Genomic DNA, 27,575 nt, shown 5'->3' with positions numbered 1-27,575 from the left:
TGCTCATTCTAAGGGAATACAGGAGATCATTAGGAAAAACTGGTTTATTTTACAAGGCTTAAAGGCCACAGCTTTAAAAGAGTATCTGGATACACCATCTTTTGGCTATAGAAAGGCGCTGAATTTGAAAAACAAGTTATGTTATAAAGAACAGAGGGAAGGTCATAAACATAATTTAACTAAAAGAGCTGCATTTACCTGTTTTAACTGCACTTTTTGTAAATATATAAAAAGGGGAAGCCAGATAGTGTTATACATCGAATAAGTTGAAAAAGATATTTGTTAAATGGGACTGCAACTTGTAATACGAATAATATAATACACCTTGCCCTGTATATGGGATGTGAAGCTTTTTATATGGGTAAAACTAACTGTAGGTTGAAGGATAGTGTATGTTATCATATATCTGATATATGGAGATAGGTTCAAGCTAATGCCTTGTTTAAACATTTAGATGTTGTAGGTCAAGGGTATACTTTTACTGTTATGAGTACTGAGATAGTACATCAATTGGATAGAGAGGTGATTTAGTAACTAAAACAGAAAACTTGAGTATAAGTGGATTAATGAATTACATGTTGATGGTATCACCTGGTTTAAATGAAGCAGTGAATTTGAAACCTATTTTAAAACTATTAAAACAGAAGTGTAAATGATATCTAAGTGTGAATGTGATGTCATCTGGCCACGTTACCCTGAAAACCTTTAAATTGTAGCATTTGAATTTGTTTGTATTAATATTGATGAAGCAGTTAGTGAAAGCTTTTTAGCTGTAGCTCGTCTGTATTAAAGCTATTTGATCGGGAGTATGATCCATGTGTGGTGACAACATTCTTGTTGCTAAATTCTTTGCTTTTGGGGGTGGAGACCTACTTTTTGTGTGTTAATGTTATCCCACTCCCTAGCTTAATTTTCAGAAGAAATATCTTCCCTAATAACTCCCAAATAATTTCTACTACTCATTCCTTAAATTTCTCTCTTTATAACAGATAGGTAGGGAAGTGTCAGTGTCTCATTTTTATTTCATTACCCTGCATTTTTATTTTGGGTATTATTAATGTGTGATCTGAAATAGTTATTGGATGCATATCAAAACTTTCAGTTAAATGCCCATGTTCCAGTGAAATATAATTTCTGTCTAGTCTAGCCCAGTTTTTGTACCTTAGGAATATTCTGTCTGAATTATGCTGCTAAATTTACATCTTCCATACCAAATATTTTCATAAATGTCTTCAAAAATCTACACTGTTTTGTTAAATTTCCCTTCTAGACCTCCGGATATATATTTTCCTGTTGCAAATCAGATTTCCATCCCCACCTATAAGTAATATCCCCTGCCAAAAGCTGATTATTTCTCCCAGAATTTTCTTAAGCTCTATTATAGCAGTTTTAGGTAGAATATAGATGCATGCCCGTGTAATACTCCTCCCTTGACAGTAGCCCCTTAGTACTAAAAATCTACCATTATAATCTTTTTTCCTCTTCTGTCACTGTTGAAGCTTCTCTTGCAATTAATGTATGTACTTCTTTTTTCCTTTGTCCCAGATATTCTAATGAATAACCATCCTGAAACCTTTTCTTTATCAAATTCACTTGCTTCAGTTCTTTCCAAATGCATCTCTTGTAGCATAGCTGTTTGCACTCTGCATTTTTAATATAGTTAACTACTCTTTCTTTTTTGTATATATCTGTGAGACCGGTCACATTTAAAGATAATAAGGAAAGTGCTGTCATTATGCTAAGAAGTTATCGTTTCCACCTGTTATATGTAACAGATTTTTTTAAGTTTCAGCTTTTGTTTTACATGAATACACTAATGACTGGCAGGTTGATCTTTTATACAGTTGTTTCTTGTCATATCCATTCAAACCTATGTCACAACTTACAAGACTTTTTGTTTTGATGCAAACCAACAAACAAAAAAACAAACTCCAGAAAACCCCCAGGACATATTGGCTTAATACTAACACACAAAACTGTGTACATCTTCAAATAATGAAGTTTAACCCTCCTAATTGGGGCAAATGTCCCAGAATGATAGCCACATTCACAGGCTTGAATTAAACTATAATGAAGGTTATCCATGCTAAGACATGTGGTACAGCCTGTGCTTTTATGTCCACTAAGTGCTTTCTGTTTTTCTCTTATCTTTGTTCCTCCCAAATGTAGATCACAACTTGAATACTTTTAGAAAACTTCATTTCCTAGCCACTGATAGAAGTATTTTGTTATATTGCCTCTTTATCAGATTGTCTCCATAGAAACATGAGAACCAGATACACAGTTGCTTTGTTACTACATTATTTATTGAACTGTGAACATATATTTGCTAGAGGAAAAGTTTTCATTATATTCAGTGCCTTTTATTTAATTGCTTCCCCTTAAAACTTGTTATTAGATCAAACCAAGGGCCTTAATCCAGTCATTCCCCTATACAAAAGTAGGAAAAAGCATATACATTTTCCTATGACCAGGCTTTCTTCTCTTTTTATATTGCAATGCCTACATTTCTTAAAACTGAACAAGAAGAAAGAAGGAAAAAGGAAGAAGAAAAAATAGAGCCACCTGTTTACTTTAGTATCCCAATTGCACACAAATATAACTGAAAAAGCATTACTTTATGGCATTCAGTATATGTCATGTATTGTATTACTTTGTGACATTCAGTATATGTCATGTAAATGTACTGTCAAGAACAAAATTTTGTTTTACTTGCAGTCAACTCTTTCCTTCCTCTTCCCATCTCCTAAATGTTCTTCCAAACAATGACATGCAGTGGGGCATATGCTTTGGAATTTCCTACATATTTAGCAAAGTCAAAAAAGTCCAATATTTCCATGTTTTCTCCATCCTTCACATTTCACAAATGTAATTAATGTTTTGTAATCCTACATTTATTCATCAATTTCCAAGTTGCTGGTTTTCTTCTTTTTGATCTGTATCTCCTAAATCCAGTCTCTGGTTCTTCTAGTCAACTCTTGTGCTTTTTTCTGTCTCTCAAGCATTTTCATTTGGAACATTGGAGAAGGTTTCACTGGCATAATCTCTCTATGGGCTTTATTATTAGAAGAATAAGAACATAATCCCCTTCTGCTTGATAGCTCACTTTTTGTTGGGCAAACTTTTGTATTTCCTCCTTAGCCTGTTCTGCATGAAAAAAAAATAGTGTGATCCTCTAGGAAAAAGTCTTCTGAAAATAGTTGGATACAGTAGCTTGAATCTCTCACATACCTCTCAACATCCCCTGATTGCTAGAATAAATTAACTCCTCTTCTGCCTGGTGTACAGTGAGTAATCATTTTCCACAATCACTCTACTGTCTCCCACATTCAGTACTTTGTTCTTATCCCACAGTTTTGTCAGCATCAGCTCTTTCTGCTGGTAGGATTGCATCTTTACTATTAAACATCTGGCTTTCTTTCTCATGGCCAGGTTTGTAACATACACATGATGTGCTCTTTCAGTTACCAAATCCTACTGTGGAATACCAGTCCAGTTACTTATTTGTGTTGTCATAAAATTAATACAGTCTGTTCCTTCCAGTTTCTCTGGTACAGTAGAAAATCTCAGGTTGTCTCTACCTCCTCTGTTCTGTAATTGAATAATTTTTGAAGCAGTCTCTTACTCAGCCAGCCTTTTCTTCTTTTCAACGTTCGATTTTTGCAGTTTTGTCAGCTCATCTGAATATCTGTTTAAAGCTTCTTGCATTTTTACAGCCTTTTGTTGATATACTCCTTCAGTATTTCATTTATTTTAATCAGCTCTGAGAACATTTGACTTATTTTTTCCTCTAGATTACTGAAAGTCATGTCTTGCACCAGAACTGGAGCTTGACCTGCTTTCTGCTGAACAACTGCAGTATTCTCCTTAGCCAGTGTTTTCTCTTCACCTTTTGTGATTTATTTTCTTTCAGGTTCTCTGGGGAGAAGTTGAATTGCAAGATTTTATAGTGGGTCAACCTTATCTCATTTTCCACTGATAGAGACAGGGTTTCCATTAGAACTAATCCTTCTTTTATGCCTAAAGTGGTAGCCAAATTTACTTTAAGCCAAACTATCCTTCTCCCTGTGTTCTTCCCTGAACCTTGAAATGAGGGAGAAAGGATAATCATACATTGGATGTCAACCCCCAATTCAGGCATTATCTTGACGGAGCACAGTCTTTGAGAACTTCAGAACTGTTGTCTATTTCTTCTGAAGGTAAGAAGGAACAACCTGTGTCAAAGCAGGCTATTTCCAAATGGTTGTCTTGGGCTATTACCTTTTGTTAGTCCCACCACAATAAAACTATTCCATGCAGGGTTAAGGTGCATTCTACCAGGGCCTTGACTTCATCTAGAAGTATTCTAGAAGCAACATGGTCCTCTATACATACTTTTACAAAGCACTGTAAGTTAGATTCTTTCTCCAGGTCTAGGTTGAGCTTTGCTGGGACCAGTCTCCTGGGGCTCCTGGCCCCTTACCTTCCACCTCTCAGTTGTTCTAAGCTATGATTATTTATCCACATAGCTTAGGCTACTGCAGTGCATTTGGTGCGTTTTCTTTGCCAGGGTATGGACATTTATTTTTTGCTGTTCCTATCAATGTCCTCTCAGGGTTCAGCCTCCCTATCTCAGTTGTCATGAAAGCTCTGAAGTGCATGGCTCCCAAACCTGCCTGTTTAGTTAGCTTATCTCAAGCCGATTAATAGTGTGGGAACATGAAAGGTGCCTTGATGTTTTGGAAGCTGGCTAGCTGTTATATTTTATGCAAGATATAACCCATATAGCTTAAGCTACTGCAGCAGTGATCATTCAAACATCTGCTGTTATGGCAAGTGTACTCGCATAATTGTACTTTTCAGAAACACGTGTTCATTTAACTTTGAAGGTAAACATAGATGGTAATAGATCATGATAGTTGTCAAGCTAGGCAGGACAGTCATTATGTATTTTAAGTATAATAGTGCAATAGTATTTCCAATACTAAACTAAAAATATCAGCACAAACAGAAAACCTTAGAAGGTATGCTGATAAATATATATATATATATATATATATATATATCGGAAAAATACAAGCTAAGTAATTCATTGACTACCCAAAATGTTTTATTAAGAACTGAGAAACAAAGTTTAAGGAATAGAAACACCATCAAAAATTAAATAATAGGTACATTTTGAAGAAGTATTTATGAAGACCCTGTTGAACATAACAAAGATGCCGAAAGGATGCATGATTTAAAAAAAAATGGTAAGCAGCTTTAATTTAGAGGATATGAAATGAGATAAAGTAATAGCCCGATCAATTTAGACAAAACTAAGAAAAGCTCCTAAATGGAAAACCCCAGGCCCAGGTGCAGTACCTAACTTCTGGCAACAGTTCTAAACAAAAACTTAGCTTGAGTAAGCGTTACTTCTATGCACATCCCGAATAGACAGCAGCCTGGTTTAACAACAAGAAAAATGATACTCCTTGTTAAGGGTGAACCTACAAGCCAACCTAAAAAGTATAAATAACCTGTCTTCCAGCAATATATAAATGTTATATTTGAATTTTTGCAGACAGTTTATAGTCGTCTGTAAAAATTCTGTCATAGCAGTAAACAAAATAGTAATAAAATAGTCACATGGAACAAAAGGTCATTTATTTCTAACAAAGCCTTAATAGAGGGGTATAAAAAAAGGGAAGAAACAAAGTATGGTGGTATTAGATTACAAAAAAGCATTCTAAATTATCGAACATTCATGGAAAATGGAATGCTTACAAATGTACAAGATACACCCTACACTGATCAATGACATAGTAGTGACTATGAAATAGTGGCAACCACTTTGCAGCTAAAACATGACAGTGGACAAATTATTATCCCAGGTATAAAATAAAAAGTTAAATATTCCAATGTGTTTCTTCTTCTTGCCCTTAACCCACTAAGCATACTTAATAGATTATGCTGTGGTTGTAGTTTAATTCCTAGAAACCAAATTAGTTTAAAGATATCTCATCAACTTTTTGTGGATGATTTAAAATTGTTTAGCTCATCTGATGAGTATCTGAAAGCACAACTACAAATGGTTATGACTTTCTCAGGTGATACAGGCATGACATTTGGTCTTGATAAATATGCAGAAGCAGCATTTATAAAAGGAAAGCTGTAGCACCAAGGTAAGAATGTGATATAAAGGAACTTGAGCAAGAGGGAGTATATAAATATTTGGGAATAGATAAAAAGTCAGCAATAAAATATGAACAAATGAGAGCAAAGCTTAGTAAGGAATACTTCAGAAGACTATAGCTAATATTGAAAACACCCATAATGAGGATTAAAGTAAGCTATAAATCTTGTTCTGACTTACACAATTGGTGGGATAGACTGGCCCCAGAAAGTATTGAATTAACCGGACAAGTAAACAAGAAAAATGTTTCATGCTTATAAAATGATATATAAAATATAGTGCATACCAAGATTATGTATCCCTGGCTCTGAAGCCGGTATGGTCCTCCTCAAAACTGATCACATGTATAGATCTGCAGTTGTGGGACTTCATACATATGTGCTGACCTCGTCATACCCAAACATACTGCAAGTTCTGAACCATGAAGATAAGTCTAAGATGACATTTTTGCTTAGTTTAGCAGAAGCATTTAGGAACAAACGTAGAACGGAAATCAAACCAATAGTAGACAGCAACTGAAAATGCCAAAAAGAATGTAAGGAGAAGCATCATAAGAAATGGAAATAAAAGCTGAAAGTCCATAAATAATAGTGGTAAGTATAGTGGCCTTCTGGAACAACCTCATATTGCACAATACTTAATGGCGGAATGGTTAAAGAGAGGTGGATTGAAGCCAAAAGAAGAAAGCCTAAAAATTGGATTATGTATATGCTAATTTACAAAGTCCATGGGAAAAGTGAGAGAAACAAACACATGCAGATTCTCTAAAACAGAACCGGAATCAACTACACATCTCATTGCTGGGTGTGATACACTCATGGCTGAGCATCTGTGCACTTAAAGGCACAATAATGTGGCAAGTCTATTGCACTGGGGATTGGGCAGACACTCCAACATAGAAGTTGCCGAGAAGCATTGGTAATATGCGCCACAAAGCATTATCGGCAGTGATGAAGTTTATATATCACATGGGATTGCCCATTACCAACAGTTCAAAAAACAAATGCAAGAAAACTAGATATAGTAGTCCTAGAAAAAAAAGACAAAAGTGGAACTGATCAGCGATTATAGTTTCTTATGTACTGAGAGGCAAATGATTTAGGATATGCAAGCAGAAACAAGAGCAATGTAGAAGAAAGATACCCAGACAGTTCCAGTAGTAGTGGCAGTAGCAAAATGATTAGTAAAAAAGAATTTTAAATTGTGCTTAAATATGCTACCAACATGTAACCCTGTGTAAACTGCAAAAGGAGGTATTCTGGGCACACTGTGGGTGCTAAGAAGAGCACTTTTGGCTAACATCAAAAACTGTAAAAAAAAAAAAAAGGAAACAAATTGTCTATATCTTACATGAACTTGATCAAGATTGGTTTACCTAATAGTTAACTTCAGGCCAAATGTAAATAATGTATATAGTTTGTTATTAGATCTAATTACTCAGATAAACTTTAATTAAGCTATTTGCTATTCTTTGAATATTTTTTTTTTTTGAGTGAGAATGAGAATACTACAGTCTAGGGGAGAAGTGGGGGCCTTCAGGTTTTATGCAGGTTTGAAAGTGCCAGAACTGAGTAGCTTTGATGTAAAACTTGTATGTGTACAATTCACTACCAACCAATTAAAAAATAAAATAAAATGAATAAGCAAAAAAAAAAAAACAACTGTAAAATACTGGTTTCATGAAATGTAATTATGACCTGACTTAGAAATGGGGTCCATTTCCATCAAGGAATGTGAAAAACTTATGTATTTAGAGCATTCAGTCAGGAGACATTGCTTTATAACAATACATTCTCTTAACACACACACACACACACACACACACACACACACACACACACACACACACACACACACCTACCTATAACTATTTTTAGGTACCTTACTGTTAGAATACTGCTTTGGGTGGGGAGGGGTTATGTATAGGTACCAAATAAGGATAATTACATATGCCTTCATTAGAACTGCACAAGACAGCAAGCTGTCCAGACACTTTCTTCAGCCTTGCAGCACATTCCTTTTGTTATTTCAAGCTCACACATTAACCTCATGATGGGTCCTGCTTATAGCTTGTTTTGCAATGAAATGCTGACTACATTTGTATTATGTAATATATAGAGTACTAAACACACAAACACACGCACACACACACACACACACAAGCACAACAAATATATACCACATCCAACAACAAATTATTTTAGGTATCATACTACAGCACTGCTACTTTTCGGGGGAGAGATGAAGACTTACTATGACCCACAGAACTAAATGTAACTAATCAAGTGTATCTTAACACAAGTCCTGCATATTGTCCTGCAGTACCAGTTCTCTTGCTATAAGTTCCTGCAGTAACCTAACAGCTACTGTTCTCATCTCTTTTTTTTTGTCAGTGAAATGATGTACAAATTCGTAGTTTAGTAGCTTAGAGAGTAATTAGATCACACCATCAAACAGAAATGTCCCACCAGTAAATAATTTCAGATGCCATACAGGAAGAGTGGTACTTGGGTGGTAGGGAAAGCTACAGTGCCCACATCATTGAAAACGACCACTTGCTTGTACGTCAACACTACTACTTTTAGGCAGATTTTATGTGATCTTATGCCCGCAGGTATTACTATTACTCAAAAAGGGATGTTCAACACATTAATTAAAGATTTAAGTAGCAAAAGTCAGTTTAGAGACTACCAAACACCTTACAAATCCTGTGGAGAAGACAAAGAACATGCTAGTTACTGTTCATATCTACTTACTAGGCTATTAATTTGTGAGGATCTTAAGAATCCTAGCCTTATGCTCCCATGGTATTTTTAGCCCTTATATTTTGGGTATGAAAACCCCAGCGGCAAGCAGGACAAGGGTATATTGAGACATTTACTTGTTGCCCATACCATTGAGGGACACAGGTGTGAAACCAGGAGTGAATTTTCAGTTCCCCATCCATTTGTCCAAATTACATTTAAATTAATGTGAAGTGGAAATTATGTTGCAAAAGAAATTGAGATCCTTTGAGTGGGTACCACTGGACTTACAAATGTGTAGTAGATCAGAAAGGATAGGGTCTATTGAGGCTGTACACGTGAGGCAGAAGTTGCTTCTTAGTAGCCTGCATGATACCGAGAAGAGTTACAAGGCTTTGAGACATTCTACAATACTGTTTGTGATTTAAGCCTTTGATATTTTTTTAAGATAGCATTGTGATCACTCCAGTTGAGATAAATATTCGATCAGGTATATACCGAATGGGGCCTTCAGTTCAATGATCTGTCTGATGAGAGACAAATACAGTCAAGTAGTTATATCTCTGGACCTGGGCATCATACCTTTAGATATAAGCTGTATGATGAAGACGGATTTCCTTGCAGTAGTAGATTCATTGTAGTCAAATGACAGTTCATTGTTAATATAGGTTCCCAGATCCCTGACTACGGGGTCAACTTTCAGTGTTGTGTTGTCAGTGTGATAGTTACAGGGGAACTCATTTTTGCCAAAAGATGATTTTCCATCTCTTGGCACTTAGTTTTAGTCCATGATTTTGACACCAACTATTTGTTTAGGTAAGGCCCTTTGGAGGATTTTGAAGTTCTCTGGGGAGTTTATTATGTTTCCAAGATTACAGTCTTATAGTCATGTACAAACTTTGTCAGCCATAAACCCTTAAACTTTGCTTTAACCTCTGAGTTCTGAATGCCAAAGAGAAGTGGTCCAGGGACTGAATCCTGTGGTACACCACTAGTGGCAGTTTTTTTTTTTTGAGGAAGAGGAGGTAGAGCCACCTACCCTAATTTCCTGCATTCTATTTGTGAGACAGCTTGCTGTCCAGTGAGTTATATAGGGATTATATTTATCTGGAAGAGTTTATCAGTGATATCAGAAGTATGGGATGGTGTTAGATGCCTTTGCAAGGTCTAGGTATGCAGTGTGTACTGATTTGCTTTCATCCATTGCTTCAGTAAGCTTCTCGAAGAAGTTGACCAGATTAAGTAGGCAGCATCATCTACCTTTAACAAATCCAAACTGGCTTAAGTTGAGAATTTTAGGTCACCTTTGCCTTTATTTATTAATTCCTTAGTGGTCCTTCCCATAGCCTTACAGATGAGGCTGGTCAGATTTATAGGTCTATAACTACCCAGGTCCACTGGTGACCCACCTTTGTGCAAAGGGATGATTTGCTGTCTGGCATTTGTCCAGCTGATTGTAGGCTGATACTGAATAACCTCTGTGGAGTGTCTAAGAAGTCATTTTCAGGCTCACCATCAGGCAGCCGTGTATGTTATCCAGCCCCATAGACGCAGTGTCTTGTCCTTGCATACCCCTGGAGGACCTGTTGTTCGGAGATTTGAAAAGGAGTATAGATGCAAGTATGTGACCTTGGAATATAGGAGGAGAGTGGTGGGGGGGGGGTGAAATTTGAACTTAATTTGCCTGCTAGTAGATTGACAATATCAAACGGGACTGAGTATGTGTTATTCTTTACTATTAGCTCTGTACAGTACTGAGCATTGTCTGTGAGATTTTTAACTTAATTAAAGAAGTCTTTGTAGTTATCCTTTGCCTGGGAAGCTATTTTTGCCTCATGTCTGGCTTTCATTGATTTGATCAGGGTCTATTGTTCCTTGTTAAATTTAGCAAGAGTGTTATTGGCATCCTGAAAGTTAAACCCAGCAATCCAAGAAAATGAAAGAACACAAACACTGCTGATAATATATGTAAACTTTTTAATTAGTTTAGCTCTTTCGCATCAACAGACACTTCTTCAGATCATTAAAACATACAAATAACAAAACCAGTTAAATACATCAGTGCACTCCTAGTCGACCAATCATTTCATTGAAAGAGTACACGTGACCTCAAATGGGGTTTCAGTAATATAGCTTCATTCAGTCCAAACCCTTTGTCAGATTGTAATAAAATTATCTATCTCATTGAGTGTTTGTGATCTTTCGTTTTCTGGGATTGTTGGATTTATTTGTTTTTACTTTAAGAGCACTTTGTCATGACTGTTTTTTTAACTGTGGCATCCTGAAAGTTAAATTTATTTTTGTGTGCAATATTTATATTAAGGTTCCACCATATGACTTTGTTTTGAAATTTGGCAGTGTATTTACTTCTGAGGGGGATAGATACGTCTAGGCAACTGTTTGTATGTCTATCAAATTTGGTGGTAAAGGATTCTGCATAAGCAGTGAGTCCATCAAGATGAAAGGGGCTTTTGAATTTCGCCAAGTTATCACTCAGTTTTTGCTGATTAGCCTTGGCATTGTCGCTGAATACCAAGGTATGCTTCTGGCTTCAGTCTTAAGTTGAATGTGACTGATTTGTGGTCTGATTTGTCCAGGGAGGAAGTTACAGTTGGTGGTGAGCAAAGCTGCCATATACTGGTAAGTACTAAGTTTGTGATTTTATCACCCACGATTGGAGTGCGGACTAACTGGTCCAGAGTGTTTGTATTAATGAAGTCTGATAATTTCTGGGTATTGATATTTGACAATGTATACGTCTGTCAGCTAATGCAAGGGTACTTGAAGTCTCCTAGGAGAATGATGTGTGACTTAATACATAAGGTCTACATACTGGTTATGCGCTGAGGGAGTGGGTTTATAGAAGGGGTCCTGTAGCTAGCTATAATATGATAAGGAGTTTTTTTTTAACAGTTAGTTGGACATGGAAGAATTCCCCATTGTTATCTTGTCTAAAGAATCAGGAGGTGAAATGTTTTTAAAGAATATGGTGACACAGCTAACCTTATGCCTTCATCTAATGCAGTGGGCCTGAGCATGTGGTAGGCAATAAAACCCTGTACTGCTGGAGTGCTGTCACTGATCTTTCTCTGTGATGATTCATATATCAGTGTTTTCCAGGATAAGGAGCACTTATAGGGAGTGGAGTTTTTTGTGCAGCCTGCTAACGTTGAGATGCAATGTCTTTATGTTATTCAGATTCTGTTTTGTGTTGGAAGCTTTAGAGAAATGACATTGCCTAAAAGGCACTATCGGGATGAAATTACATCAGTGAATGGAAAAGGAATTTTTTTCTAAATGACCCTAGCCAAGAACTTTTACAACTCCAAGAAAAAAATAAGCAAAAAACATAAAATAAAGCAAATTGTAATATAATAAGAGCAAAAAAAAAATGGAAGTATCCAAACCTTAAAATGACGGGGTCTATATTAGTTCACCAAAATCACTTTGCAGCAAACATGCATTCATCGACCTTCATTCAGCGAAAATTACTTCCATGATTCGCTGAATACTCCCAGGGCAAAGAAATACTTGCCCTGCAGCACAACTTTGACCTTTTCCCCACTGTAGTCCGATCACGGAGCTGTTATATATAGTTGGGGTGGTGGGGGAGGCTTCTGGGTGGGATAGATTTAGCTAGATATGGGTCCGTTGTGCTGTGGGGCAAGTATTTCGTTGCCCTGGGAGTATTCAGTGAGTCACAGAAGTGATTTTCACTGAATGAAGGTCCATGAATGCGTGTTCGCTACAAAGTGATTTCGGTGAACTAATATAGACCCAAATAAGGAAATCCAATCCAAAATCTAGTGTAGTCACACACCAGCAGTAGTCTCACAGCACCTCTTATTACCTCAAAAGAAAACTGCACAGAGTGCTCTGGGAGTGTTTAGTTTCACTTTCTTAGCTGTAAGTTATTTACAGAGACCTGGGGAAAATGGAATAAACAGATGCTTTTTATTTTAAAAATGCTGATTTTTTTAAATTTATAATAAAGAATTGGCATTTATGTCTTTCAAAATATGTGCTTTCTTAGCCATCTTATTTTAAATCACAGAATCATTTTAAGCCCTTTAGGATGCAAAGTAAAATATTTAAGGTTCAGCATAGCCTCAGTTTCATTCAAAGCTAATTACCAGTCACTGTACCTTGTTCATTTAACTGAAGCTAAAACTAAAAAACTTGAAGCCAGTATATTTACCATCAAGAGTTTGATATGCATGAGTAGCAAGGGATTTTAGCAGATTAAAATTCTTGATATCTATAAAGTGCTTGTGAATGCATAAAATCTGTGTTACTGTGTAAATAATGCAGTGGCATCGGGCCCCTATACCCCCCGGAAGTGCATTATTTACAAAGTACACACACACTGGGGGCTGTTATTGTCCTTAAGAGGATGTGTTGTCAAATTGTTTTGTTTTATTTATTTTTTTTATTACTATATTATTATTTTTTATATATTTTTGATGTAAAATAGTTCTTCTACCTAAGGTTTTAAACTTGCTGTAGTATGTATAATTGCTGTTAGAGGAAGTATTTTATATCCAAAATATAAGTTATGTAATTATTTAATATCCACACACACGCATGCACGCACACACACACACACACACACACACACACACACACACACACACACACACACACACAAATTACAACCACTTTCGTCCTCAGAATCATCCATCCACAACACCTATTATTTAAAAAAAAAATAAGGTGTTAGGGCTCTCTTTCTACCCCTTTCCACATCCATCTCCCACTCCTTTTACTGTCCCCTGATTTTGCAGGTCCCTATCAGTTGATCGAGTTTTTAGAAACTTGAACTCCGTATGTTCTCTACCATAATCAAGTTTTTGAAAACTCGAAGCTTTTGAATGGAGATCGCAGTACAGTGGGGATTGGGAAATTTACCCTTTTCCTCACTGCAGTGTGATCTTGAAGTTGTGTATATAATTTGCAGGGAGTGTGGGGGTGCAGGGGAGCTTGCCTCCCTGCAAAAACATAAAAAAGGTAGATTTTTGTGTTTTTTTATTTTTGTTTATGTTCGAGTTTTCGGAAACTAGATCATATGGTCTCTTCGATATTTTTTCAAGTTTCTGAAAAGTCAGTCATCTGACATAGACCAGATTTTCCCTGTATTGCTGCATTGTGTATTTAATTCTTGATAAATAGCTGAGAATTTAAATAATTAATAATGCCAGAATTAAAAAAAGGTTTGTACTGCTATGTTGATTGACTGCCTGTCATCAAATCTCTCACTCACTCCATTGCATATGCACTCTCACATGCAGACAGAAACACACACACTTTTCTTTTTTCTTAATTTACTTTGTTTGGACTTAACGCCTGACAAATAACAAAGTGCTGTTTAGCAAGCGTAAAAATGGCAGGCATTTTTTTTTCACTGTCCAAGCTTCAGAACACCTTCATATACTGCCATGAAGCTGTAGACTTGTATTTGAGTGGGCATCACATATACTTTAACACCCTGCTGGGGAACATTTGTACAAGTTTTTCATTCTGTAAATACTTATAGCAGCTTACACTATTTCCCAGTACACCGCTTAGGAGTGATACAGGAACAACAAAACCCTATGTATTATCCTTCTACATGTAAAACAAATCCCTAAGAAATTAGTATTTAGAAGTTATTTATATTTTTATGTATGTGTTTATTTACTTATTAATTATAGATTTGATTAGCACGTGTAATCTGACTACTTATTCTACAGTTATTTTAATTATTACTAGAGTATATCCCACAATACCCCCTTTATTGTGTGACATCTCTTCTAAATTCATGTTTTTTCTATATGAAAGTAGAAGTCTATGAGGTAAAATGGCTTCAAGTTTGACTGGCAACAAAATCCTTCAGTTGGCATTGATTTCTTTGTTCTCTCTCATCAGAAAAACTGATTATTTTTCACTTTTTAAAGTATACTTTAGTTGTTCTGTGTTGGTCTTCCATATTGAAAGGGTGTCACTAGAAACAACTTTAGCTTTCATGACATGACTTAATCAGTCCATTCATTTACCAGTGTTGTTTGTGTAATGCCAAACATCATTTTGATTACTGTCTACACTGGTTAAATGTTCACAGACAGCTGAGATGCTGTACAAGGACTAAAAATTTCAGGAAGACTGACTCAACTGTTTTTATCAGCGTAGGAAAAGAAGACAGACAAGTAAATAAATGGATTCAAAATTGTTGGCAGATTGTATTGTTCCCTGTGGCAAGTATACAGTGAAAGCTTGTTCTACTTGAGCAGCAGACACATCAGCAGCATATGTTAGACGTGTGTCTTTGTAAGTTATTTTAGAAGCTGCAGTATGGTCTACTGACTGTGTTCCCACAGAACACTGTAAGATAGATGCATATTTCAGGTGTAATACAAATTTTAGCAAATACAACTTAAAAAAAAATACCACCAAGACCACTGATCCAAGAAATAAGCGAATTTAATGAAACACTTAGCACCTTGGCTTACACAGCCTTCTAAGAGTAAAAACACTACAAAATACTGTTTGCTTATATACAGCATATTGCACAAAACAATTAATCAATTCAGCATACAATTCAAATCACATACTTCCAGTTAATTCTTTGCTGAGTCCCTGAGGCTCCAAAGTACCATACTTTAAAATCAGCAGGGTTTCTTTTTTTAAAGACACACATTCACCTATGCCAACTTGCAATTTTTCAAGACACAACTCCTAAGAGAATCAGGGTTAGAGTTGTGTGCTATCAAAAAATGACTCCCAAGGGGACACTCTAATTTTTTTGTTTTTTATGTCCCTATGTGTTCCTGCAGCTGGAACCTAAAACTCCTATAAGTTTTCCCTATGTAAAACTTCTTAATACAAGTTTTACTATGGCTTGTCTTTTGGGACGCTGTAACTGTCCATCTCCCTTGGGTTTGATAGTATTGCTTGGAAATCCATTCACATTTTGATTTATAGTTCATCTGACCCTCCTCAAAGAAGATGTTAGCACATTTGAGTGTATGATTACCTACAGTAACATATCTTTACTCAATGTAGCAGTAAATTTGACTTCCCTCCACCCCCTGATAAAAGATTACACAGTTCTCTTCTTTCTTATGGTGCTTTTGCTCAGTTGATAATCATTTTAGCTGTAATTACATGTAGTTGCTAGTTTAAGGAATAGTCTACTGCAGTAGCTAGTCCATATAAAGGTCTTCTGAGGCTGAAAGAATTGAGAAGGATCCATATCAATGCTGACTTTATATGGTAGCGTCATACACCAATCAAACTTCAAAGGAATGCAAACTTATATGACCGGCATTAATTTTTTGAGGGAACTGAAGCACAGCTGGAAAAAGTTCTGGCAGAGAATTCTGGCAGATACTTAAGTTAGATAAGGTTGGTAAAATGCAAATATTATGATTTGCTGTTGTGATTAATTTTTTTACACACAGGTGCTCTTTTATGGCAGTGTGGTTTATGGGGCCTTAGCTCTAAGAATCAAATTTGGAGCTGGCTCCCCGAAGCGTGAATGTCAGCCCTAGCTTAGTTACAGGGCTCATGACTGGCATACCAGTCAGTCAATCTCTTACATGGGGCAGTGGTTTCTGCTTCTGGAAAATATCAAATGTCAAGCTGACAGCCAGTCTTGCAGTCTGTATGTAAGGGCTGCAGAGGCAGAAGTTATGTCAAAATATAATCTTTGGTGAGTACTTGCACAACTGTTTTTTCCTTTAATGAACATTCTTTGCAGATTTTTATTTGGTGGGTGTGACAGACGTAAGCTGATGAACACACTGCACATATAGAGCTGAAATCTAGTCTTTAACAAATGTATCAATATGGTTACATGTAGTAAGACATTTGTTAAAGCAGTTTCTCAAAGATAACGTAAAAAACAACAAGTAATATGTAAAGAATGTTTGTAGATTAAAATCAGTGCACTACAAGAAGATAGAAGGCATGCTTTTATATTTTTAGATATTAATTATTATTCTTATTCGCAGTTTGATGCTTTTCCGGATGTGTCAGATTCATCCAGTAATGTCACTCTTAAAAGTTATACAACGCATTTGGAGGTAGGGTTGGAAAAGTGTGTTTTTCTGCTGTTTTGCTGTGTTATTTGAGCTTTAGATTCTACTAGGCATGTTTTGCATGATGTAGCGTGTTGAAAACTATGCACTGAATACAGCCATTTTGGACAATTTGTGCTTTTACGGTAACTGCAGCTGACTTTTCAAAAGCTGTGATCTAAGTGCTACAGCTGTTTGCCTGTAATAATGTGGCAAACAGAGCTGTACTTATATTTGCAGTGAAGAGTGTAGGTAATAGCAATCTATAGAACAATCCGTTTAACATTATAAACCACACAATAAAATAGCATACTGAAAGTGTGCATTATACTTACAAAAGATACTGCTTTGAGACATGTTGCATCTTTTTTAATGTTGCATAACTCTGAATAGATCATGGTGTATATATTTCTCAAGAAACATTACATGAAGCAAACATTGTTAATAGTGCACTGTGACCCTTCTTTATCAAAGGATAATATTCCTTCACGTCTGTAGTGTACATTTGCAGCAAGTGCTTACTTAACTTAGTAGTTACGTTTTTGCATAGAGTTTTTAATTTTATCCCCAACCATGTGGCAGTGTGTGCCATTGTATAAGTTAGTCACCCAAATAATATTAATCCAGACACAAAGCCAAGGTTAATGTAGCCTTGGGAGATTTGTGCATTTAATTTCTCAAAGGTTTAGTGTGGCTTCTTGTGTCTCTTAAGCATCTTTGCTGACAAGGAGGCAGTTATGAATCTCCAGCATTTGAAAAACCACATGCTACTTACTCTTGTCAACCAGTATTTGTCTTCTGGTTGTTGTTGTTTGTCTTTTCAGCTTTTCCTAGTTAGGGGTCACCACAGCGGAACTCCGGTCCGCTAATGATTGGCAGTAGATTTTTTTTATGGTGCCGAGTTGCCAGCCCGACGCCCAACCTTCAGCGAAGGCACGCCCATTCACGCATATCTTTCGTGGGCCACTCGACCGCGGGGGAAGACATGCAGACTCCACACAGAAGGCACTCCAGCCGTGAATCGAACAGGAGAACCTCATGCTGTGAGGCAACAACGCTACCACTGTACCACTGCAGCTTCATTTGTCTTCTGGTAAATGCTGGAAATAAGTAGAGAGAGACAGAGAAGGAGAGATGAGAAAGTGGAGAAAGAAGCAGTACAGAAGGGCCCTGGAAGCCATGTACCTGCTTCCAAAGTACCTGTCAGATTGGAACTTTGTAAGTAACCTTTGCATGGATTTAAACTTTTCAATAGTTTGAATGACTGTAGACGGACAACAAACATAAATAAATAAATAAAAATGCTTCCTTTTTTAATCAGTGTTCATAGTATTGAGGATGGACTCTCTTTATTTATTGTGATGTATTATTTCTATAGAAACTGAATACATTTGTGAAACACACCCCAGACTGCAGTTTATATTGCAGTGCAGTTATCAGACTGCACTCAGTGAATAGCCTTCACACAAACATAAACAAATCAGAGTGACATAAAAAGTAAAATTAAAGATTGATAGCTTATGTCAACTGTTGCACTGTGCTATCAATCCAGTTCTGAAAGGAAACAGTTGTGTAATTCTGCATCTTCTTATAACAATAAATCTGTATATGTGCGCAGTACTTAGCACATGTTCAGTGGTCCACCTGTATGTCACAGACAGCTAAAGTGCCATGTACTTTTTGGTGTAAATGTGATTGACTGAGCAATGTCATAGGTAGAGTGGGGTGAGAGAGGCAACTGCCCGGGCACAAAGTGTTGGTGATGCTACAGTATAAAAGTAAAAAAAAAAAATCACTTTTTAACTAAAACCTGAGCACTGTAGCACTCCATGTAGGCAGGGTATAAACTGTAGCAGTGGTTTACTACATTTGTAGCAAACAGTTTATTACAATTTATAAGAAGAATTTTTTTTTTTAAGTAAAACATGACCGCCTAGCGATCTATGCAGGCAGGATATAAACTGGGTGATAATGGAGAACACTGGACCACGTGTAAATCCAGAATTCCAGGTGACGTGGTTACATCAAGTCCACTGTTCTCCGATATCACCTGAAACCGTTACTGCCACTAAACAGGATAAAAGTAAAAAAAAATTCATTTTTGTTGAACATATCTCCCGGCTGCCCATGACATAAATTAGAAAAATTCTTAACACTGAATACATAACGTGACATTCAAATGTAGAACAGTCAGGAACGTCAGCTTTTTAAGACACGGAATGAGAAACATTCTTCGTAATGAGGTCACTTCAGGTCTATATCACGTAGTCGAAGTATGACATCTTCGAGCGTGATATGGTCGAAACCATAACTTCAATTGTAAAAAATAAATAAAAACAAGAAGAACATACCTGAGGGTTGTAAGCAGGGGGGCAAATTCCCCCTGCGCCCCCCACACCCCCCGCTCTTTAAATATACCAACTCCGAGGTCGAGCTACAGTGCAGTAAAGGAAATTTTCCCTTTACTGCACTGTAGCGTGACCTCGGAGTTGGTATATTTATAGAGCAGGGGGTGCGGGGGGGCTTGTCCCCCCCCCCTGCATACAACCCTTTATTTTGTTTTCCTTTTTTTTTTTTTTTTTAACACATAGTCGAAGTTCTATAACTTTGGACATATGTGTTCGTACATATGGTAGTTGAAGTTACAGAACTTCGACTATGTGATATAGACCCTCACTTGAGAGGTATGAGTTATGAGTAACAGTAATGAGTCTTCTACACATTATTTTAAGCTTTGCCTCCATTTATTGAGCAGAAAAGTTGAGAGTTGAGGGCTGTGGCTGAGATGATAAGCAGCAGTTTGTAAATGTTACACAATTGCCATAATGTTCTGAGAGCTGTGCAAAAACACTGGTGCGGACCAGTGTTCTCCATTGTCATCATAAACTGTAGCAACTGTTTGTTACACTTATAGCAAGCAGTTTACTACAGTTTATAAAAAGAAGAAATATTTTTATGTTCCTTAATAAAATGGAAAAGGACTGGGTCCAGGCACAGAAATGGGACCTGAATAACTAGGCAGGAGGAAGTGGGGGCGTGTTGTGCATTTGTGCCAGTACAGTGGCGGCTGGTGACTTCAAATTAAAGATGGGGCTGCAAGAGACAGCTGAATGGGTAGGACCAATGGGAAGGGGTGTGACCAACTAGAAAAAGGTGGAGCTATGCTCAAAACCACAACAACTGGAACTTTAATTAAATACGCTGCCCTGGGGGCCAAACCGTCATTACGAGAGTCCAATCAAGACAAAATGAAGTGTAGAAGAAAAAAATATTTCAATGCATTGGCTACATGACAACTTACTTAATATCTAGATGGAAACACAAAGGTTGTGAGGCATGAAAAAATAAATTGCTTTTTAAATACATTATTGGAATGCCAGTCAAAATCAAGTATAAAAAAAACAAGCAGCACTCAGCTCAAACCACTTCTCCTTGTACTGCAGTTCTAATTATAATTTATATTCAGCTTTATAAAATTACCAAGTAACATGCTGAAAGTAGCAATCTCTGTGATACCCCCACTTGTAAAAATGTTTCTTATTCAAAAAAGACCTGCTGCCTGACAACAACTATCTACTTGTTTCATTGAGAACACATGATCAAAGTAAAAAATGAACAGCAAACAAGAAACAAGCTCAAGATAAATTGCTTAAAGGATTGCTGCACAAGTTATGGGCCACACATGATAGATTGGCATTCTGCTTAGTTTACTGGTAAAGTCTGCAAAGGTAACTGCAAGTCTCCAGCAAATGTAATGAGCTTCTGAAAATACTGTAATCCTGTTCTTTATTACAAATACTGTCATGCATTTCAATACCTAAGGCTTATTCGTTATCTAGTTATGTAAATATTCTCTGAATGGCAACAATGAAAAGGCTTTCAATGATTGTAATTAACAGTATGCTTATTAAAGCTTGCTTGCATCTTACAATCTCCAACAAGCTTACCTGATGGTCATTAAAGCATTGCTACTTTAATACAGAGCAACAGGGCACTGCAACAGCATGCATTTTCTGAATAATAAGAAGCATAAATCAACAGTATAAAAATATGACAGAAAACCAGAACATTCTACAAAATCAAGGACAGATGAAAAGCCACAGTCATACTTGTTGTCTACCTTGGATGGGGGAATACTCTGCACACTTACACTGCATAGCTGCTCCTTGCCTTGCTTCGACACATCCAGAGCCACTACAATGGGGAGTGGAGTGCAATAAGTAGGTCACAGTTTGAAATGTCTCTGGCTGACGGTGATGGCTCTGACACTCATATCTCTCAACCTCAGAGCAAGAAATCTGGACAAAGCCATACATAGAAGTGGGACACAGGCCCAAAAATAAAGACAATTTTTAAATATTGCTCTTATAAACTTAGAAAGATAATAGAATAGTAGTAGGTATTGCATTAGTATGAATTATTGAAGGGTATGAAATCTGAAACTCAAATGTCTGCCATTATTTTCTAACTTCAATCTTTAATGATTTGCTACTAATTTGCCAGAAAACCACAATTTTATGAAAAACAGACCAAATATGTTATGCAAAAATATAAAACTGCCACACAATACAGCTGGGAACCTGTCAAAGAAGGGACACCTTTTTAAAATTAGTACTGTTAACTTGAGCAGCTGACAAAATAAGAGCATCTACATGCATTTCTGAAATAAAAGTAATCTATAACTCTGATCATTACAGTTATTTATAATTGTAAACCCGCCACGTTTTCTTCCAAAATTGCCATTTTGCAGAGGGATTATTAAGGGGAGAGCAACATTTTGAGCCAAAATTGGAGACAGTTGAGAGGTTTGGATATTCCTAATTCTATAAAGCGATTTATTTGCACGTACCTCTCAACCTCTTAATGCAGGAAATCTGGATATGACCAAATATATTAGGGGAACATACAAACAGTACTAAAAAGACAGTTGATAGAATAACAGGTCTTGCTTTAGCATGCATTTTTCTGAAGGTTATGACGTCTGAAACTCAATGTCTGTCATTATTTAGTGACTTCATTCCTAAATGATTTGGCAGAAAACCACAAGTTTTATGAGGAACATACCAAAAATAAGAAGCAAAAAATCTATTCATTCTGCAAATGTCTGGACAGTTGAGAGGTATAGTTAAGCCGGGGCTGTCTGAGTTTGCTGCCCCCCCCCTCACAAAATCATGGTCGAATGGAGCGTCCCCCCTGCAGCCATTCCAATGTCCCATTCCTTGGTTATTTCGCCCCATTTGCCATAAACACTGTAATGTGCATACTGCTTTACTTCTGCAATGATATGGATTTCATTTGAAAGTTTTATTTTATATTTTACAGCATAAATCCTAATAGATATCTGCTAAATAAAGCAATGCAGTCTCACAGTGAAAATAGACTTAGCATTAAAATGTCTCTGCCCTTGAAACTCACATTCATTGAAACAGCATTGAAACCCACATTCAGAGAAAATACATTTTGCCAGTGGAAGATAAAGATTCATTTTGGGCTGTTTTCAAATCATAGGCCCCTTGAACACGAAACATACACATGCTCTTTGATACACCTTCCTGACTGTATTAAATTATATTCCTTGTACAATACAGTACAGCTGAACTGCCCAATTCAGAACATTTCCATCATAAAAGTCTACTCAAACTTCAACAGTCCACCAGTATCAGTAAATATGCACGATCTCTGAAGAAGTAAAAGCCATCTAAATAATTCCACATTAAAGAAATCTGTTAACTAATGAAGATGTTACTGCTAGCAAACAACTTTATATGTCATTGTTTCATCTACAAATAAAGTGCCTGTTGCCCTTGAGGAAGAAATAGCTTATGTTGCATTAAAAAATTATAATGCTAGTAATATCGCAATAGGGAATGGATGGCAAACTGATAACAAGTTCATAGTTGCTAGGTATCTTCGCTAAAGAGGACTGCAGCATTCATCCCCTTTAAAACAGAGTACAGTATCAGCAATGGATCTACCTACTGTGGGAGTACAACCCGCAGCCTTCTGCATCAAAAGCAAGTACGCTACCTGTTGTGCTATTTACAATGTAAGCAGCCTTGGCATAAGCAGCGCTAAACTTTTGTTCCCCTGCAGCTTTCAGCTCCTTGTAAAATCTACTTGACACTCAGCTGTATCTCTGAACTTTGCAGCACAAGAAATCTGGACAAAGCCAAAATTTATTTTGGGGGGGGACGGACGGTGACAAAAGCCCAAAAACCAGGGACACATTTTAAACATTGCTTGTATAATGTTGGAAAGTTGCTAGAATAAAATGCTGTGTTACCACCATACATTTCACTGCCAAGCATTGAACCCAAGTCCCTGTGCAAAACAGCCAGAGCAACATACCACTATGCCAAATCATCTATTTTTATGAAAGAAAGGAAGATTGAAACTTAAATGGCTACCATTTAGTGAATTCAGTTCTCACCATAGCTGTCAACATCTTAGCACAAAACACCTGAACAAAGCCAATAATGGGGGAATACAGCCCCCAAACATATTCAGTGAGTTAAGTTATCACCATAGCTCTCAACCTTGGCACAAAAAACCTGGATGAAGCCAATAATGGGGGAATACAGTCCAAAAAATAGGGACAAATATCCACTGAGGACACCAGAACAAACCCACACAAACACAGGGAGGACATGCAGACTCCACACAGAAGGCACCCCAACCAAGAATCAAACCAGACAACCCATAGCTGTCAGGCAACACTGCTACCACTGCACCACTGCACTACTGTCTGTTTTAAGTAACAAAAATACAGAACCACAGATTTTATGAGGAACAGAACAAATATGAGGCAAAAATCTGCAAATGTTTTAGAAATGGTGGTGGGTAGGGAATTCAGGCTCTAGTCACTTGGGCCCAAGGTATAGGGTTCAAGCCTTATTCTCTACCCACCACCATGAAGCAACTGGGGCATTTTATACATACAGACACACACCCACACCCTACCTGTCCCCAGAACGGCCATGCGATCCTGTTTCCCCGATCTCCATACGGTGATCCTGTACTCGGTCCTCCATACTGACGAATGTGATCCTGTCCTTCTGTTTCCCCGATCGGTCCTCCATACGGTGATCCTGCAGCTGTTTGCAAATACAATCCTGTCCTCCATACTAGCCCACACATACTGGTCTCGGTCTCCTCCGAGATGTGTGGAGGCTGGAGCCTCCTGCTATTGGTCCAGCCTGCGGGCGATACAGTCCGGTGACCTTCCGGTTTGTGCGGTCGTCACCGCACAGATCTCTGGGTTGGAAGGGTGGAGTTCGCTCCCTTCCCTATCCGAACAGCCTAACTGAGCAGTCTGGAGCTCAAGAATGCCTGAGCATGCGTGCTTGGAGTTCTGGTCTGCCTAACACAGCAGCCAGGAACTACGCACGCATGCGCAGAGTCTGAGATTTTTTTTTATTTTTTTATTTTGTTATGTTCTATGGGGGACTGGGGACTTTATTTTATGCACAGGTGGGAGGGCTGCAGTCCCATAGCACGAGCCGCCCCTGTGCCAGTAGAAGGAACGTCCTTCTTTTTTTTTTTTTTTTTTTTTTAACTTTTCAGTGGTAGAGCTGGGATGAGGGTTTTTTTTTTTGTTTTTATTTGCACTTCATTTGAAGAGCTGAGGGGGTGGACCGCTAGTTCATGATACCAGTACTGGGCACTGGGCGCTGGTTGAGCCAGCTGCACTTCTGTAATAGAATGACTGCTTATATTTGTTGACTGGAACAGTGTAAGTTAACTAATACCCCATTTTTAGCAGAGTCCTGGAAAACAAAGATCCAGATTACTTATAATCTGTAGAATTAAAAAAAAATTACAATACTCTCTTAGCAATGTGTAAACAGAAGGAGAAAATGGCAAAAATATGTATATGCAATTAGACTACTGAGAGAATGCAGATAATTAGGTGAGAGGAATTGATCACAATAATACACAATATGAAAAAAATGTTATATTTAAACATTGCTCACACTTATTGTAGTAAGAGATACAAATTAGGTAGAGACTGGGAGAGTATAGTGGAAAATAGAAGGTATAGCAAGAAAACAGAAAAAGAAATGATGTATAAACTTGCAGAATGTGGTATGAACTTGGGAAATTGATGCACATGGTAAAGGAATATAAGCAATAGTGATATGATGTTCATCGTGTTTCACTGTTGCAGTCATTACACTTGGGTTATCCTGCTGACAGGCTACCCGCAGTCGGCCTGAATTCCAAAGTCTAGGTCCAACGTCGGTTGCTGTCACCTCTTCCCTGACGTCAGTGCGCCAGGGGTATAAAAGATGTAGCCGACGCCATTTTCTTCAGTCTTTCTTGCCGCGCGGTGCCCGAAGCAAAAGCAGTTCGCAAGTGCCGGTTGGCCGACTCCTGAGATTTTCAAAGATTTCAGATCCGAAGTCTTCATTAAAGCTAAGTACCCCGTTGGGGAAACTTTTTTCTTGCTCCATTCCAATGTCAGAAAAAGTTAACAATTGTGTTTCTTGTGGGAAGCAAATAATTCATAAGGATTTTCATTCTTACTGTATTCCTTGCCTAGGCCCTGATCACAACGTTGCTAGCTGTCGGTTTTGTGCTAGATTTAACCAACGCACTATTAAGCGTCGGTACGATTTTGCTTTTCACTACTTTGGCCGAAAATTCAATTATATAATGCCGTCGGAACAGCCGACGACCAGAGTTTATAAAAAGCGCAAGGAAAAAGAAAAGGACAGGCATCCGAGGTCCAAAACCAATGATGAGGCTTCTGCTAAGCCAGTCGCCAGTTCGCCGGTTCTCAGTGAGGCGCTTTCGCAGCCCCTGGCACCCGCTACCTCAGAGCCACAGGCCGCTGACGACTCCCACGTGGAGCCAGCTAGGCCTCTGGATACTCAAGGTATTGGACACTCAAGGTATTGGACACTCGGAAACTATTCCCTCAGATGGGTCCGGAAGCCGCTGAGCAGGCATCGGCTTCTGAGGGTGTTTTCAGACCTACACAGTAATATGTAAAGCCTACTTCAGCCTCCAAAGCAAAGACTAAAGCAGTTCTAAAGACAAAGAAACAAGTACAGCATTCTCCAGGACAGACTACCATGCCTAAAAAACAGATGCTCAAAATGGCCGAAGACCTTATTACCTTGATCAGGGTTTCCCATCCCCCTCCTGACAAGAGGCCTAGGCAAGAGACAGAATATGAATCTTCAGATCAGGTTTCCATTTCCTCTGACTCCTCTTCTGAACAGGAATACTTTCTTCCTCCTTATGGGGATTCTGATGCTGAAGAATCAATCCCTTCAGTGAGGATTATTCTTTTGGGGAAACCCTGCATACCATGATGGAGCACTTCCACTGGGAGAGCCAAGACTACTCAGAATCTAAGAAAAGGCTTAGAGATTTTCTTTTACTACGTCAGTACAGGCCTTTGGCTATTCCTCCTGTGTTAGACATTGTAGATAATGTATTTTCAGAGTCCGAACTTTCTCCTGACTCTTTACCTCCTGCCCCTGTTAAACCAGACAGATACTACAGGGTTCCAGATTCACATAAATTTCTTTATAAAAACCCTGCTACTGACCCAGAAACTATTTCTCAGGGTCCCAAAGGGGTCAAGGCTTCTACTGCAAAAAACCCTATCCACTCTGATAGAGATTCAAGGGCACTAGATAGATCGGGAAAAAAGGTTTACACTTCTGCTACTTTGGCTGTGAGGGCTTTAAATTGTCAATTTCATATGATTAAATATCAGCAATACTTAATGTTACTGCTAAAACAGAAAATGTTGTCAAATTCTGATTGTGCAGAAAATAAGGAAATGCAGGATTTATTGCATGCATCTGAACAAGTGGGAAAGCATACATTGCAATGTGGTTTTGATTCTCTGGAGGCCTCTTGCACGGCTGCAGTTACGGGTTCTGTCATTAGAAGGCATGCTTGGGTTAAAGGAACAGAATCTGCCTGATCATGTTAAAGCAAAATTATTAGATGCTCCATTACAGCAAGTGTTGAAGAAAATGGAGGACAAAGCGAAATCTGTGCAAACTGTAAAGAATTTCTTACAGGTACAGCCACCCAGATTTAGCAGGAACTGGCCTACAAATAATTGGTCCTTTCCAGTGTCAGACAGGCCACAAAGAGGCAGATACAGACACCCCAGAGGCAGATCCCAGCCCCAGGGCTCATACAGGCCTAAACAGTGGTGCGCTTCTTCCTCCAAAAGCGGAGAAGACAAATCACAGCCATTCAGGAAACAGTCCCAATGACTTTCCTCTGCCAGCACCAAGCACTTATCGTTTGGCAGCCCCCTTAGGGGGACAATTAGCACTTTTTTCTCAAAATTGGCACATGATCACCCAGGACAAATGGGTCTTGAATATAGTGTCCCAGGGCTACAGGTTCCACTTTCACACCCTGCCAGGGGCAAAAGGTTTGCCAGACCTGCCACACAATCAATGGGCAGAGGCACAAAAACAAGTTTCATCCCTCATGGACATGAGGGCCATTCAGCAAGTACCACAGCAAGAGCAGGGACAAGGATTTTACTCAAGACTTTTCTTGGTACCCAGAAAAGACAAAGCCTGGAGACCAATACTGGACCTGTCTAATGTTAAATACATTTCTGGACGTTCCAAAATACAAAAT

General features: G+C 37.9%; 1 protein-coding gene across 3 annotated transcripts in view; it reads left to right on the top strand.

Moving 5' to 3' along the window:
• USH2A (usherin) overlaps nucleotides 1-27,575 on the top strand; it is a 625,599-nt gene that overhangs the window by 439,308 nt on the left and 158,716 nt on the right. For 2 of the 3 annotated variants that reach the window (XM_044061333.1, XM_044061354.1), the window contains one exon: nucleotides 16,887-16,958. The exons of the other annotated variant lie outside the window; for it this stretch is intronic. In XM_044061333.1, the coding sequence (XP_043917268.1) occupies nucleotides 16,887-16,958 (72 nt within the window). The remainder of the gene's footprint in view (nucleotides 1-16,886; nucleotides 16,959-27,575) is intronic. 3 annotated transcript variants of the gene reach the window in all.

The sequence above is a fragment of the Protopterus annectens genome, chromosome 1.part0 (genome assembly GCF_019279795.1).
Source record: "Protopterus annectens isolate FY-2018-M chromosome 1.part0, PAN1.0, whole genome shotgun sequence".
Lineage (NCBI taxonomy): Eukaryota > Metazoa > Chordata > Ceratodontiformes > Protopteridae > Protopterus > Protopterus annectens.
This window is presented reverse-complemented; position numbering and strand designations above follow the sequence as displayed.